At 38.7% G+C, this 17,838-nt stretch overlaps 1 protein-coding gene across 1 annotated transcript in view; it reads left to right on the top strand.

The window, feature by feature from the left end:
- Window positions 1-17,838, top strand: part of LOC119838463 — a 43,719-nt gene that overhangs the window by 14,760 nt on the left and 11,121 nt on the right. The window contains exons 11-24 of the mRNA XM_038364410.1: window positions 5,969-6,114; window positions 6,599-6,661; window positions 7,220-7,331; window positions 8,895-9,024; window positions 9,302-9,349; window positions 10,061-10,174; window positions 11,226-11,355; window positions 11,937-12,122; window positions 12,501-12,705; window positions 13,181-13,307; window positions 14,124-14,271; window positions 15,600-15,785; window positions 16,507-16,711; window positions 17,235-17,391. Coding sequence (XP_038220338.1) covers window positions 5,969-6,114; window positions 6,599-6,661; window positions 7,220-7,331; window positions 8,895-9,024; window positions 9,302-9,349; window positions 10,061-10,174; window positions 11,226-11,355; window positions 11,937-12,122; window positions 12,501-12,705; window positions 13,181-13,307; window positions 14,124-14,271; window positions 15,600-15,785; window positions 16,507-16,711; window positions 17,235-17,391 — 1,957 coding nt within the window. The remainder of the gene's footprint in view (window positions 1-5,968; window positions 6,115-6,598; window positions 6,662-7,219; window positions 7,332-8,894; window positions 9,025-9,301; window positions 9,350-10,060; window positions 10,175-11,225; window positions 11,356-11,936; window positions 12,123-12,500; window positions 12,706-13,180; window positions 13,308-14,123; window positions 14,272-15,599; window positions 15,786-16,506; window positions 16,712-17,234; window positions 17,392-17,838) is intronic.

The following is a 17,838-nucleotide window of genomic DNA, read 5'->3' as shown; positions in this document are numbered from 1 at the left end:
TTTAATTATTATAGATAATGTTTGCCCAATAGTATAATGAGTCAATAGGTTTTGATATGTAAAAATGTGTTTTTTTAGCCAGTGTTTATTTTATTAGCTGATTGCTTTTATTATGCGATGCTTGTATAATTTTTAATGCATAACTCAACAGAACACTTACACACACACGCACGCACGCACGCACACGTACATACATGCATAGATTTACACACAGTTGAAATGTATTAAATTAATATATTTATTTATTTCTATATATATATTAAGTGTGAATAATTTATATATTTTGATAAAGGCTGCTCTATTATTCATTATATAATATAACGTGCTGTTATATATTTTTATATTTTTATTAAAAAATGAAATAGTGGGTATTCCGTATTTTATTTATACAGTATGCGGTTGGTTTTTACGATATAAAACATACAATTTTTCACATATTCCCCCGAGATATCCAAATATGTGTAATGTGCATGATATATATAGCTTCTATTTCTCTAACATTAAGACGGTAGCAAAAACGATTGACAATAGTAGAATAATTATTCTACAGAAGGACGCGTGCCCGTGTCAAGCTAAGGCGTGGATAGATCGGGATTCTTCAGAAGAATGTTCCACACCGTCCACTTGCGTACTTTACTCTGGGGATAGGAGTGTACACGACAAAGTTAAGTCGGAACTGACGGTATTCGATGAGACGCTGTTTAAATGCGACATTAGCGATAAAATTGCGAAAGCGGTAGATTTCATTAATAGAACGCAACGCTCGAAAAGTAGATGTACGATCAGTAGAAAGTCGGATGTCAGTAGGTTCACGGGTACGGTGAGTAAGTCCGACGTGACGAGTAAGCGGGTGTGTAAGAACTTAGCTAAGAAAAGTGAGATCTCGTGTGATTTCAAGTGCGATTGTGACGAATGCGACGATGAAGATGAAACTAATCGGTTGATTCAGTTGCGTAACGCTGATTATATGGATATTGTTGAGGAGAACTTGAAAATTGTCATCGCTCTAGCCGGTTACCCTAAATCGAAGATGAGACTGAAGCAAATGGAGATTTTTCAGCGTTCGATCAACGATATAATGGATATGCAACTCAAAGCCGGTTTGATGAAGAAATCGCCGTCGTTCATTGATTACTATCTGAATAGAGGCGCCATTGTGTGCATATGTAAGGACGCCGAGACGAGAGACTGGATGGTTCGGATCTCGCCCGGCTTGCAAGAGTGCATGTCCAATAACTTACTGCTGCTCAAAGCTAAAGTGAGGAGATTGTGTATTGGTGTCATGAAAATACCGCAAACGTGCTGGCCGACCAGCGCGCAAGATGCATTCAAACTATTACAATACTTTAATCCGTCACTGAACACTTGTTTATGGAAAATATACGCACAGAAAATTATAAACAACGTGGAGTGTTCGTCGTTTTTGATCGATAGGATATCTGGGGAAATAATACGCGGGCCGTCATTTAAGAACGTTATTGATTATTCGCAAATGGATTTCGAAATAACTGGCTACACGGAAATATATTATGATTGCTTTCTCTCCGACATGGCGGAGGATCTGCACAGCGTCGCGTCGAGAGTCAAACTGTTGGAAGAGATACGTTCGAATGAAACAACACCAAGGATAGAAAGTGTAAAGAGAGAGGACAAGATTTGTGAGACAGAGAAAGGAGTTGATAACACCGCTGTGCCCGATGACAATGTAAATGATAATGAGAGAGTAGATTCTGCAATCGAAATGGAAGAAGATGCTGGAGTCATAAGTGATTCGAAAGAATGCATACCAATACATACGGACGAAGTTAAAGACAATGATAATGGTGATGTACAAATTGTGCCTTGGTCCTGTGAACACAATAGTGCTGAAGAAATAAAATCCGATATAAAAGCTACGGGAAGTGTCGGTGAACCATCGACGTCCACTGTTGCTATGTCCGACAAAAGCGAGTCGTTATTCGAAAGTAGTGACAATTTGATTATAAGTAGAAATAGTAACTATAACATAGATAGTAATAGAGGTATAGCGTATCATAGACGTACGAATTACTTGCACGTAGAAAATGAACTCAAAATTGCCATAACCTTAGAGGGATACCCCCAAGAAAAGTTGGAAGGGAATCATATTCGACGTCTCAAGCATTTGTTCAAGGAATACCTTCACAAAGACATGAAAGTGCATCGTTTTGATAACATGATAATACCGAAGTTCCAAGATGTTTATCTGTCGAACGGAGCAGTGATTTATATATGTGATAGCCTAGAAACTAAGGATTACTTGACGGAAGTGTTAGGGAAATTTATTAATTCCACCGGTCTAAAATTAATGTTTAGAGAAGTTCAGAATTTAGTACGTTATACCCGATTGGTTATGCGTCTCCCAAAAGAACTGGCCCACGTAGAATCCGTTGAGATTCTTCTGAAACTGAAAACTAGGTATCCTAAACTTAAACCCGACTGTTGGAAATACTATTCCGATGTAGCCGGCAAGCAAAAGAGACAATTCGGAGTCGATCCAGAATCATTGGAGGTTATAAAGAGTCCTAATTTCGATTCCACGTACGAGGGACAAACGCTAGCTTTCCGAATAATTGATAGACAAAAACGTGACGTTAGTTTCGAAGAAGCGAATTCAAAGGATTCTAAAGTTAACGCGGAAGACATGGAAAGCATGAAAATAAAGGAAAATATCATAAAGAAAATGTATTCTCCAATTGATCCAGATATTGCGAATGCTCCACTTACTCGCACAAGGGCTAACCACTATGCAGACTCGGTTCCTGATGATCTCAAGTTATACGTAGGTCCGTCTAACTATCCAGAGACACGTATAGATGATGTGTTATTTCAAACTATTAAAAAAAGCATTGAAAACGTATTTGTAGAGACGTACAATGATCAATCGAATTGTCCAAGGATTCACGATATGTACTTGTTTGATGGTGTTATTTTTATCATCTGCAAAGACATGCCTTCTAAACTGTGGATAGAAAATTCCTTACACATAGTAAATGAACGTGTCAAAATTAACTTAAAAGCGACGGAATTTCGTGGAGCCGTAGGCATTGTTAGTATGTTCCTTAATAGTGGAAAAAATACCGACGATGTTATTTCAATTTTACAAACGCAAAACCCGAGGTTACGTACGAAGTACTGGCGGAAAATAAACGTTGAAAAATCACAGAGTAAGCTTGAAGTGGTACTACAAATAGATAAGCTCTCCGCTCAAGTTATCTTAGGTAAAAACTTCAACGGCAATATCGATAACAACGAGGTTACTTTCAAATTGGGTCATCTGAAGTCGCTAATCAATCGAAAGCTCAGCCTCGATGCAGCAAAGACACCCAGTGACAAAACACTAGTAAATAAGAAAAGTAAAACGCCCGTTGGCAAAGCGAAAAATAAAGATTCAGATGAATCCAATAGAAAAGATCAAGATAAAAAAATTCCTATAAATTATAACAATGAAGGCGAAGATGAAAATGATCTAAATCAAGAAGATAACGCAATGAAAACGCTCGATACGGAAATATTTTATTCAACGCACGCCGAAATGAAATCGGATTCAGATAAATCTGCGTACACTTTACCCAAAACGAGTAAACACAGCTATTGTAAATTAACACTAAAAATTCCACCAGCCATACTACCGGATAGTAAAGAGGCTTTAGATATGATATTGGATCTATTGCAAGATAAAAATCCCGTCTTGAACACAGAATTGTGGAAAGTCAGTACTCCCATCAATACTAAAGGCGTGTTTGATTTGCTCATCGATAAGCAATCAGCTTCTGTGATACGAAATAAGGATTTCGATCCGAGTTTAGGTGGCGAGAAATTAACATTCAACTTCTAATATTCTCTAATCGATAATTCCATGACATTTGATACAATATATATAAATAATGTGGATTATTTAAACATCACCCGAGCTACTGACGTTTTAGTTAATGTATTCTAGTTAGAGACCGGTGCAAAGTAAAACGTATTGTTAAAATAGACTTGAGTTTAGTTGTATTCCATTTCTTATAGTTAAGTCATTATTCCTGTAGCTTAGATCTGTCATTCTATTGTTCCATTCCAGTGTTTTTTAAAGTTTTATTACTATAAATTTTATATTTCTCGATGAACCTTTCTAACTCTTTTTAATCCTCTAATTGTGAGCTAGGCTTTAGCAACGCAATACATATCCGTCTATACAATCGTGATTTTATACAATACTCAGATGAATTAAATACATTTGAAATGAAATTTATCAATAATAATGTTAACTAATGTGTTTTTGTTTCCATATCTATATCATATAAGTTTGTAATTAAAGTCCTTCGTAACGACTTGCCTGAATTTTACAAAAAATCGTATATATTTGAATAAAGAAAATAGGCTTTGAAATATTTTTTATACTTTACTATCAATTAAATGGTAAATTTATCAAGTTTGATGTCAAATATTGTGATTTTATGACCACAATCATTTGAATAGAAATGTCGATTATAAATAATGTAAGATTTGTGACTTTGTAATGTTTACATAAGTTTGTGGTAGGTTCTTTAATGTTTCAATTATTGTTATGATTGTATTTTTAATATTTGTTTTGGTTGTATGCATGTTAGGTTATTTTAAAATAAATAAATTGTGTTTATTTGTTGTTTCATTTTTTTTATAAGGGGTTACCTTATCTTCATCATTTATCAATATTAAAAGATCAAATATTAGGTACACTTATTCAATAATACGTATAGGATATATTATTTGAATAATAATTGTCATTTATTCAGTATTTATATGAAGCAGCAGTCTTTATCAAAATGTATTTCTAGCATTACTCAAAATGTATCACTTCAGTATGATGTTTGAAATAAAATAATGGAATGAATAATTATAGATATCAAACATCTATCAGTTTTTCTCAGTGTTTTATTTATATCATAATATCATCATCATATCTTGTTATTTAAAAGTGATTGTATCTGGTATTTGGAGATCTTTGATCTATAACTATCCTAGAATTAATAACATGGAACTTTGTACGTTGTGACTAAATTGTTTGCCTGTTACTGACAGAAACAGTACATTTTTTTTTTTTTTTAAATCATGATAGGGAAGCGCTTGACCACTATCTCGCCTGATGGTAAGCTGAGATGTGGTCTAAGATGAAGCACGCTTCCCTAGAAGGACATACATACGAATACAGTACAGTTATACACGAACACAGTATCAGCTTGCGCTTTTTAGACAAAGGGCACTGCTAAACGAAGTCGCTTTGTGTTGTGAAACTTCTGGGATTTAATCGTGTTTTGTACGTTATGTTTGTGTGTCTTGTACAATATGCGGATTTGATGCAACGCGTTGGTTGACATCTTTTTAATAATGGAAAAATAGACAACCTTTAAAATGACTGTTCTTTGGAATCATTGTTATGTACATATTACATATTATGTAGAATTAAAATATAAAATTAATATTATTTTAAAAGAGCAACTACAGAGTTTCTTGCCTGCTCTTCTCTGTAGAACCTGCCGTTCAAACCGATAGTAAATGATACAACTGTTTTTATGACGATTTAAGCTTACAAGTGCTTCTATAGAAAGTATAATTGAATAAATATATGTTTGAGTTAAACTATTTTCCAAGATGTTATAAATGTAGGGTATATTCATCTATTTTACTTCAGAACTTGTAAACAAAAAAAAATCCTCTATTTTCCTATTATTATTGCTTCACGCTAATTTCTTGTTTATTTCTTCAATAAAATTCTTTGCGGAGTATTTAAACAAACACATTATTTTGTTATCAATGATTTGCGGTTGAGAAAACCTATGTCCTTGTTCTTCAAAATCGAAACTCTAAATCTCAGAAGTTACACAATAACAAAACTGTTTTGTAATACAAATTTGTACCACTACAATCACGACTCACACGGCGCACTTTAAACAATATTACGCAGTCAAAAATTCCCGGGCTACAGCGTGTGTCGAGGCGCGAGTGTATACACTGCGGCGTTCGTGCCGAACTGTACTGTGCTGGGTGCGGGATAACGCCGTACTGTGGTACTGCGTGCCAGAGGACTGATTGGAACAGACGCCACAAAACTGTCTGTCATAATCTGGCTAGGTGAGTTAGAGAGTTGTTTACGAGTATATTACATGCATGTACTTTGGTGTTCGAGCCTCACTGTAATTTTCTGGGCGCGGTGTAGCGGCGTACTGCATGCCAGAGGACTGATCGGAACAGACTCAACAAAACTGTCGGTCATAATCTGGCTAGGTGAGTTAGAGAGTTGTTTATATACATGCAACCACTTTGGTGTTCGAGCCGCACTTTACTGTGCCGGGTGTGGGATTACGCCGTGCTGTGTGGTACTGGGTGCCAGAGGACTGATTCGAACGGATGCCACAAAACTGTCTGTCATAATCTGGCGAGATAAAATTCTCGCGAGGTCATTTAAACCAAACCACAGGTTTTTGACAATCTTACGGTGAAATATATACTAAAAAACATAAAAAACAGGTATATATAGATATATATTGTTTTTGAGCATTCTTATACATATTTACATACAAGAGCATGTTTATTAATGAATTACCGATTTTTTTAGGTTCCACAACGGAGCGGAGATATCTGAGGCCAATAACAACACACCCGAGGAAGTTGATAAGTGGTAATTATCCTTTTTTCTCTTTTTTGAACATGAAATGTCTATTATTCTGTATGGTTGCTTATTAAAAGATTTATTTTTTGTCTTGGAAAATGTTAGAAATAGTTGAGTAAACTGCTTTTAACATTGTCTGCACTTAATTTTGTAGATTATTCTTTTCAAAGTATTTTCTAGTGTTGTTTTTTTTTTATTTTCAACCGACTTCAAAAAAGGAGGAGGCAATCAATTCGATGGTAACTTTTTACTGGTTTAACAGATTTTCATTTGAAAACTGATATGTTAACTGTTCTGAATCACTGTTTATCTTATATATATTTGTATATAATATTTAAAATCTAATGTCTATAATATATCCTAATGTTTTGGCGCTATTGTAGTGATTTTTTTTTTGCTTCACATCCTGTACCCGAAGGTTGTCTGGCAGAGATAGCCGCAGACGATACAACATTCGTACTATTTGTGCCTGTTTTTTTTTTCTTGTTTCTTTGTTCTGTATGGAACTATAAAGAATGTAATCAAAAAATAAATAAATAAATGAATAGATAATAAAATCTATTCCAGTGCGTCAGTGGCGGTCCACCGGTCGCATCCGACACGATCGCCGCGACGGCGGCGCGACGACGACGACACGTCCGCTAGGACCGACAGCGACGATGCGAGACGCGTCGATAAGGTATTTGGTGATATATGTAGCTGGTAGCGCGGCTTTGCTCGCTTCTTTTTTCACACGCACCTTTTTTTTTATGTCACAGTCGGCAATGGAGCTGGTGGGACGCCTGATGGTAAGCGCTACCACCGCCCGTGAACATTTGTACAGGCGTATAGTCGATTACAGACCTTACGCCTCTACAAATGGATTGCCGACTTTAAATTGGGAAGGGATTAAGAAAGGATTAGCGAGAGGAATAAAGGAAAGGACTGGGAAGGGGAAGGAAAAGGATATGGGCCTCCGGCTCCCCCACTCACCGAACGAAACACAGCAGAATGCTATGCACGCCGGTCTTCTGTGGGGTTGTGGTACTTCCCCGGTGCGAGCTGGCCCAATGCCGTGCCGAAGCGTGCTCGACTACCACATATAAACCTATAGTATGTATTAACTAGCTTTGGCCCGCGGCTTCGCACGCGTGAAATTTGGAGTAGTTTAATGGATATTTTTATACGTATAAACATACTAGCTAACCCGGCAAGCGCTGTTCTGCCCTACTCTTATCATTAGGGGTTATAAAAAATATATATTGGCTAATTCTTAGGCCAACCCGATATGCACACAAAATTTCATATGAATCGGTCCACCCCTTTCGGAGGAGTTAGGTAACTACCATTGTGATTTTTATATATGAGACTGGCTGCGCCGCGCGGTTTCACCTGCGTAAGTCCATATCCTGCAGGAATATCGGGATTAAAAGTTGCCTATATGTTATTACAGTTGTCCAGCTGTCTAAGTACCAAATTTCATTGCAATTGCTTCAGTAGTTTTTGCGTGAAAGAGCATCAAACACACACATCCTTACAAACTTTCGCATTTATAATATTAGTAGGATTAGTAGGATAATCCAGCTGTCTAAGTACCAAATTTCATTGTAATTGCTGCAGTAGTTTTTGCGTGAAAGAGCTACAAACCCCATACACATCCTTACAAACTTTCGCATTTATAATATTAGTATTAAGTAGGATAATCACTCTATCTATTATAAAAAAACCCTTCAATCTGTTGCTTAATTTTAATGATCTAAGCATATAGACGCACAGACTATAGAGTAATCCGTTTTATTTAAAAAATTATTTTATCGAGAAGTTTAAAAAGTTTTATTGTCGTAGTTAGAGCTATGTGAATAGTAAAAACATTACAAACATACATATATACAAGTTTCCTCTTTATAATATTAGTATAGAAGTGTAGACTAGCTGTAACCCGTGGTGTCACTCGCCTGGTACCCGGCTAAGAAATAGTCTATGTGCTAATCCAGACTATAATCTATCTCTATACCAAATGTCATACAGATACGATGTGCTGTTTTCGCGTGAAAGATAAACAAACATCCATGCATATAAGCTTTCGCGTTTATAATGATAGTGGGATACTCTGCTATATAAAATTACTCATATATATATATTTGCTACGGTTCGGCAAAACGACACAGGTTCGAATCCCGCATCGCCATTGAAATTTTTCAATTCTTAAAAATTTCACAAGTCTCAATCTATTTTATTATTTATTAACGTATTGATTTCACAGAAAAACCAAACTTCCGGCCGCGGCCGCAACTATTCGCCGAGAAATTGCAACATACGTCGGCCCAACGTCCCAGCCAATAAACGTTCGGAAACCCAAGAGGAGAGTGATGGCACGCCGAAAGAGAATCGGAGTGAGTTGAATATGACAATAGAATGGAAAAAGTGTGATTCTATAAAGCGAGCTAGCTGCGCCCCGCGGTTTCACCCGCGTAAGTCCGTATCCCGTAGGAATATCGGGATAAAAAGTTGCCTATATGTTATTCCAGTTGTCCAGCTGTCTACGTACCAAATTTCATTGCAATCGGTTCAGTAGTTTTTGCGTGAAAGAGCAACAAACCGACAAACTGATAGTAACTATCGCATTAATAATATTATAGTAAACATTAATTTACTGTTGTTTTATTACAGGTGAAAATAAAACGCCAGCTTTTCACAATGGTGCACCGAATCTGCAAGGTATTAATCTCTCTTCTCTGTGTCACAATGTTTGTTACGATACTCCTCCGAAACGGCTGAACTGTTTCTCGTGAAAATTTGTGTGCATATTCTTGGGTTCCACGTTTCGAACACTACAGCAAGTGACGAAACATCGGTTTAAATAATATAATGAATAAATCGCATTGAAAATCCGTTAAAATCAAAAATATCCGTATTTATTCTTCTAATGAATATACTATATACTATATATTATATTGGTGCATTATTACGATCAAAGTAATATTAAACACGCCAACGACAACCCTTTTTCTAACAGTGTTGTCACTACATAGTATGAAACTATGTCCTATGTCCCTGTGTATACTTAAATCTTTAAAACTACGCAACGGATTTTGATGGTGTGTTTTTTTTTATAGCCCCGCGGTTTCATTCGCGTAAGTCCGTATCCCGTAGGAGTAACGGGATAAAAAGTTGCCTATGTGTTATTCCAATTGTCCAGCTGTCTACGTACCAGTAGATTTACCAGTACGGTTCAGTAGATTTTGCGTGAAAGAGCAACAAACACACACACACACACACAACCTTACAAACTTTCGCATGTATAATATTAGTAGGATTTGTAGGATAGTAGGATAGGAAGTAGGATAACATCCATTAAACTAGTCCGAATTGAAATAAACGTGTTGGTAGCCGCGGGGCTATAGCTAGTTTCATTATGAACGATTCCAGTGGTGGAAATGTACGCTTACCCCCCGCCGCTGGAGCCGCACGCGGCGCTGCGCAGCTGCGCAATGAGATCTGTGCTCGATGCGCGTGCGCAGCTCGCCTGCGGGCACGCTAGAGGTAGCGCCGGCCGTGATGGCTCGCTTCTTAGGTGTTTAGTTCGCTTGTTAAAGTCGTGCTTGTGGATTGTTTTGTTTTTTTTTTTATTTTAGTCTGGTCGCATTGTGGAAGGTTTTTTTTTTATCGAGTCGTAATAGGTTGTTGTGAGGCGTCTAGATCGCTTCTGAAAAGTCGTGCTCGTGAATTGTTGTCTTTTTCTTTCTGATTTTTTAAATATTTTTTTAATCGTAAAGAAATATGTATTGGTATTTAGGTGTTCGGTTCTTATTTAAAAGTGGATGCATATTATGTTATCCCATATCAATTTTGTCTGCTTCTGACAATCTGCTTAGTTTTTTTTTGTTTATAATAATTATTTCCTCGTTTCTTACTATTATGTTTATCGATGTACCTAATAACCGAAGTTCTCAAAAACTATAAGGAGGTTCTCATATCGACTGCTTTTTGTATTGCTTTTGTTACCCGATAACTCTGTAGATTTTCAACCTACTGCTGTGATTATTTTCGTGTTTAATAGGAAATTATATCTTCCCCCCTCCCCCTCTCCAGCCCTCTCCCTCTCTCCATCTCTCTCGGGGACGTCGACGATCCTTATTGTAGAACATGTTTATAACGTACGCAAATAAAGTTATATTTTACGTTACGATTACTTCTATTTTGCTTTGCATTAGTACGACCGCTATATAAGCTTGCTCGAAAGAGATTGCTTTATAGCTGTTAAGTCGCAATTTATACAATCGTCATGCATTTTTGTTTTTGTACTTTTTAGACTTATCTTGGTTTGTTCACAGTATAGTGACTCGGTTATAAGTTGTATTATATAACGATAGTAAATAAATATTTAATTTTTAATATTAAATCACTCATACGCTTCATAAATGAGAAAAGTTTTAAAGATCGTTCGATCACGATGCGGGATTCGAACTCGCGTCGTTCGCCGTACCGAGGTGACGCCTGACCTCTCGGCCACCTATTAACCTACCTCAGTAATCGAATTTCTTCTATTCCATCAAAAAGTTATCAATAAATCTAAACTAATTTGTTCTCAAAGGTTCTCAACCGCCTGGTTCTGCGCAAAGATTGGACGTGCGTAACACAATACGACCGAATAAAGAAGCTAAAGAGCAACGGGATAAAATTGTTCCGGACCAAAGACCAGAGAGTGACATCTTGCCTAAACAGTGAGTTTTATCTTCATATATATAAATTACTTGTTACGTTGTTTGTCCGCGATGGACTCCTCAACTGCTGAATCGATTTTAATCAAATCTGCACACCGTGTGCAGGTTGATCGAACTCAAAAGATAGGGTAGTTTATATTATACTAGCTTCCGCTCGCTGCCTTGCCCGCGTCTAATTAGGAAATTTACAAATGTTTTAATTATCCCAATGAAGCATTTGATCGGGATAAAAAGTATCCAATCACCCAAGTCAGCTCATACCCTGTCTGTATACTAAATTTCATCAAAATCCGCTCCGTAGTTACAGCGTGTTTCACGGAAAAACATCCAAACAAGCAAGCTTTCACATGTATAATATAAGTGAGATCATTAACGATAAACGACTACCCGGGCGGGGCCGGGGCGTGCGACTAGTAGTACACATATAAAACGCAAAGGTGACTGACTGACTGGTCTATCAAAGCACAGCTGAAACTACTCGACCGATCGAGCTGATATTTGCCATGCAGTTAGACACTATGATGTTCTAAGACATGTTTTTTTTTTCATTTTATTTAATTTTTTTATCGCTTCTCCCACAGATACGTAGCAGCCACCGCATCAATAAACGACCTTATCTACTTATCCGTGGAATCGATGGCACAACACTGCGCGACGAAACAGCGGGGCTTTGTATGTCTGTCCTTGCCGGAGAAGGACGAGACGAGCTATAAGATACTGTGCATGGACTACCCACAGGCTTGCGAGGCAGATGGCGATGTGGTTGTGTGAGTTTTGGAATTATACCTGTTTTTTTTTTATTGCAGAAAAATGTAAGCAAAACATTTATTTATTTAATTCTTAACAAGATTTATATAAGTGATAAGCCAGGTGATGGTCGTATTTTCTTGTATTTAGTATGTAATAGGCTATTTCGGACCTGGATGGTTACCATGGCGTCTTAAAGCAGTGCTAATCCCAGTGTGGAAGGGTGACTAGGTGCTAGACGACCGATATAGTTCTGTCATTTTTGCCACAGTGGAATTTGTGCTGCTTAAAGGCGTGAAGGTAAACCCCCCCCCCCATCTCCCTCCCAAATACCATGTACCATATTCGTGCGTATACGTATGAATTGAGTTTTTATCATTTTTTTTTTATTTTGATAGTCCGAAACCGGGGGAGCTGTTCTCGTACCGCAACCCGGAAGATGGCGGCTGGTACCGCGCCCGGAGCCTCGACCCCGCGACCGCCGCGCTCGTAGACTCCAGCAAGCTCGCAACCGTTGCGCCTACGGACCCGTGCAAGAGGGTACCGGCGAGCTATATGCACGTGCCCGAATTCAGTTGCGTGCTGGACGCGGACTGTGTTGAGGTGAGTTGGCCGTGTCCAGCTCGAAGGACCAATTGATGTACGAGCTCTAGCTGGCTACGGATGGCACTAACGGTACCTAAAAAGCAACTTTAAAAAGATTTCGTCACCCATCCAGTTTATGACCGTGCTGACCGTTGCTTAACCTCGATTTAATTGTTACCTCGATTGTTATAGCGGCAATAGAGATATTGTAGCAATATAGATGTGTTAAGAGATTTTTTGTATATTTGTCTGTTTGTCAATTAAGTAAAAACTGCTAAGTATTCATATAAAAAATTCTATATGGCGATAAACCAACATTCGATTCAGCTACGTTTTATTTGAAAACAAAAAAAAAACTCAATAGTTATTATTTGTATGAATACAAGTTGCTGCAGTAGTGATACATATGGGCGGATGATGATAATTACGATGGCGATGATGATGACGATGTCGACGATGATGATGATGATGATTTTGATTTCTTTAATTTCAGCTGGGTGGAGCATACGAGGCGATCGTAACATCGAAACAAACGGATTCGATAAGCGTGAAACTAAAAGGCACCGAAGGATTTATAGGGGAAGGGAAAATATACCGCTGGCTGCCGGAAGTGGAGAAAGGTACTCATTATCCACTGAAAATCAGTGGAGAGTCTTAAGTTCCCTTAATGGGCTTAGACTCTTATACACTGAGTGGATCTCCTTTATACGAGGTTTATCTATCTCTTTTTAAATCAAATTATTCTTTATTAACTATAACTTGTATAAGTAAATGTATTTTCTTTCTTTCTTTCTTTCTTTCATTATTGCCTCTAACTTGACTAATGTTATGAAGAGGGAACATATGTGTTTTTGTATGTATGTCTGTAATGTTGAAACGGCTGGACCGTTTCGAAAATTCCTTCACCGTTAGAACACTGTGTGCATCTTCACTGTGTGACATAGGCTTTGTATGTACCACGGGCGAGGCGGGGGCGGAACCCACCGTATCGCAATGGATAAATTGTACGGATAGATATGGTTTTCTTGAATAAATCTTCTTAATGTATATAAATTTCGTGTCATGTTATTTGTCCGCGATGGACTCCTAAACTGCTCAACCGATTTCAATCAAATCTGCACACCTTGTGCAGTTTGATCCAATTTGAAAGATCGGATGGTTTTTATTATTTCAATTACTGCAATAACTATCCGGGCGGAGCCGGGGCGTGCAACTAGTAAATAAATCAATCTTTCAATATACTTAAAATATTAAAATATTGGCCGTACATAGCATATAGGCCGTATTAGCATATAAAGCCTATAGCCTTCCTCGATAAATGGGCTATCTTATTTAACACTGAAAGAATTTTTAAAATCGGACCAGTACTTCCTGAGATTAGTGCGTTCCAACAAACAAACTCTTCAGCTTTATAATATTAGTATATATATTTCCAGTGATAGCTACACAGCCTCCGTTACAAAAACCTTCGCCGGTACAGAAGCTAAAAGCGCACAACGCCAGACCCTCGGAGACGGAGGAGATGAAGCGAGAGGAGAGGATTGTTACAGAAGTGGCACCAAGGATCGATTTGATGCCCAAGCTGTGAGTTGGATACTCTTCTATCAGCTTCACCTGTATGTTTGTACTAGCTGCGCCCCGCGGTTTCACCCGCGTAAGTCCGCATCCCGTAGGAATATCGGGATAAAAAGTTGCCTCTATGTTATTCCAGTTGTCCAGCTGTCTACGTACCAAATTTCATTTCAATCGGTTCAGTAGTTTTTGCGTGAAAGAGCAACAAACACACACACACACATCCTTACAAACTTTCGCGTTTATAATATTAGTAGGATAGTAGGATTAGTAGGATTAATTAGTAGGATGTAACCGACTCGTTTAGTCTCTATTTTGATCCACAAACTTTGTACGCTTACAAGGAGCTAATTACTCTGATTAGGTTTAAATAATTCCCTACGTATATTCAGTGTAAGAACAGCGCCATCTATCTGAATTTTTTTACTTCGGAATGACTCAAACAAGCATCATAATACAACTCATTTTTTATGTGGGAGTCGAGCACGCTTCGGCACAAATTGGGCCTCCTCGCACCGGGGAAGTACCACACCCCCACAGAAGACCGGCGTGAAATAGCATTCTGCTGTGTTTCGTTCGGAGAGTGGGGGATCCGGAGGCCCATATCCTTTTCCTTACCCTTCCCAGTCCTTTCCTTTATTCCTCTCGACAATCCTCTCTTAATCACTTCTCAATTTAAAGTCGGCAATCCATTTTTAGAGGCGTAAGGTCTGCAATGGACCTTACGTCTCTCCAAATGATCATGGACTGTGGTAGCGCGATCAGGCGTGCCACCAAAAAAATCTCTCAATGGGATTTGGAGAATGATATGGTTTCCTGCTAAAAAATAACTTATATCTTTGGCTTCCTACCTCCAGACATGCTACAACGCTCCGTTGCGACAAATGAACGCATTTATAATATTCTATATTAAGTATTTCATATAGCAAAAAAAGACGCGTCTTCGAGTCCCACCACGTGATCAGTTTTTTTTTCTATGCCCAAAAAAATGCTGTTTTATAAAGAACCAGTAACCTAAGAACCTAAAAAAATCATCGCGTAAGTCTGTATCCCTTAGGTATCTCGGGATAAAAAGTTGCCTATATGTTATTCCGGATGTCCAGCTGTCTAAGTACCAAATTTCATTGTAATTGCTTCAGTAGTTTTTGCGTGAAAGACCAACAAACACACACACATACTTACAAACTTTCGAGTTTATAATACATGACCATATTATAAACGCGAAAACGTTTACATATAGACAATCTAATCTACTTGCAATACATTTTAAAATTGTATTGGGACTGTCTCGCACCCGCGCACCAAGGATATGCATCTCTAACGGATTGTTTATCTTTCAGATATCTAGTTTCGACGTTATCAGTGGGTGATACAGTGCTACTGTCCGTCGATTGTCTCAGCAAGGACTGTATGACGAGGCAGAGCGGTTACGTGTGCGTGTCGCTGCACGAGAGCGCTGAGGAGAGTTATCAGCTGCTGTGCGCCGACTACTGTGCGGACTGTGATGCTGAGAAGAATGTCGTTGTGTGAGTATTGGTGCTGATAATAACGAAATTGTATGAGTAACTAACTGCGCCCTGCGGTTTCACCCGCGTAAGTCCGAGTCCCGAAGGGATATTGGGATAAAAAGTTGCCTGTATATTTTTCCAGTTGTCCAGCTGTCTACGTACCAAATTTCATTGCAATTGCTTCAATAGTGTTTGCGTGAAAGAGCAACAAACACACACACATCCTTACAAACTTTCCCATTTATAATATTGGTAGGATAGGATGAAGGATAGGATTAGTAAGAAGTAGGATAGGATTATGCTGATAACGCTATTAGAATGTGTATGGACGCTGACAAATATGTTTATATGAGCAATGGTGCTGATAGCAATGAAATTGTGTGCGTGTTGATATAGCGATGTGTTGAATTGTGTGAGTGTGTTAGTGGTTACAATGGTGAATGAAAACGCTGATTGACCATGTTCCATTCTTGTTTTTTCACCAAAATTTTTTTTTGAAGTGAAACTTCTTTAGATTCGTTATGATTTCAAACTTGATGCAACGGAAAAAACGATAGGTAAGAGAGACAAATACAAAAATGTGTAGAATGAAGCCGGCAAAGAATGAGACGGATATACATACTATTTTCTTTTATATATATTCATCTCATTCTTTTGTCGAAAAACTGAAGTTTCACTTCTATCGTGTTTGAGTCACACACACACCTTTTTTTTTTGACCGAGTCCATGTGTTTTTCAGACCGAAACCAGGGGAGCTGTTCTCATACCGCAACCCGGAAGACGGCGGCTGGTACCGCGCCCGGAGCCTCGACCCCGCGACCGCCGCGCTCGTAGACTCCAGCAAGCTCGCAACCGTTGCGCCTACGGACCCGTGCAAGAGAGTGCCCGAGAAGTACGAGAGTATACCGGAGTTCTGCTGCGTGTTGGACGCGGATTGCGTTAAGGCAAGAAGGTTTTTCTTTATGTCACAGTCGACAACAGAGCTGGTGGGTCGCCTGTTGGTGAGCGCTACCACCGCTCGTGAACATTTGGAGAGGCGCAAGGTCTATAAATGGATTGCCGACTTTAAATTGGGAAGGGATTAAGAAAGGATTGACCGGAGGAATAAAGGAAAGGCAGTCCTTTCCAGTGGAAGGGTAAGGAAAAAGATATGGGCCTTCAGTTCCCCCACTCACCGAACGAAACACAGCAGAATGATATTTCACGCCCGTCTTTTGTGGGGTTGTGGTACTTCCCCGGTGCGAGCTAACCCAATTCGTGCCGAAGCGTGCTGGACTACCATATTCAAGTATGTTTATATATAAGTCCACCCATGAGTCAAAAACTGTAAGTCAGATTGAGATGATTTTTACTCGTGTTGGGTATGTGTGGGTACTTTTAAATTTTATTTTATTAATTTTTCTTTTATATTGCATTTTTGGGATATCCTTTTTTTATCATCCTCGCTAATCTTAACCTACTTTGCAGTTGGGCGAAAGCTACCAAGCCACTATAGTGTCGAAACAGTGTGAGTCCGTTCAAGTGAAGCTGCGAAACGTCGGATCCGATATCGTGGTCGGCGACGGGACGATAACGAGATGGCTGCCGGATGTGCACCACGTTCAAGCACCGAGCGTTCCGGCCGGTATGTGTTTGTTTGTTTTTAACACTTATTACCTTCACCTGTATCATCATCATCAGCTCATACATGTTCCCACTGCTGGGACACAGGCCTACGGCCTCCTAGGGTCCAGGCCATATTCCACCACGCTGGCCAAGTGCGGGTTGGCAGATGTCACATGCCGTTGAACTTTTCTATTCTTGGACATGCCGGTTTCCTCACGATGTTTTCCTTCACCTTATTTCCTGTATAGTCGCCTGCTCACGAACGCGCGACTTTTCGAATTTGACCCCGAGGCCCTCACCACTGAGCCTCCACTGCTTTTATTCTAGTTTCAGCTAAACGTCTGTATGTACCAACTCCTATAGACCCGATTTTGACCCACTTTAAACGGACAGATTTAATTCAAACTTTGTACACTTATTAAGGATCAGTGATAATACAATAATTTCATGAGTTTATCTTGTTATC

Source organism: Zerene cesonia, unplaced genomic scaffold (genome assembly GCF_012273895.1).
Source record: "Zerene cesonia ecotype Mississippi unplaced genomic scaffold, Zerene_cesonia_1.1 Zces_u003, whole genome shotgun sequence".
Taxonomy (NCBI): Eukaryota; Metazoa; Arthropoda; class Insecta; order Lepidoptera; family Pieridae; genus Zerene; species Zerene cesonia.
This window is presented reverse-complemented; position numbering and strand designations above follow the sequence as displayed.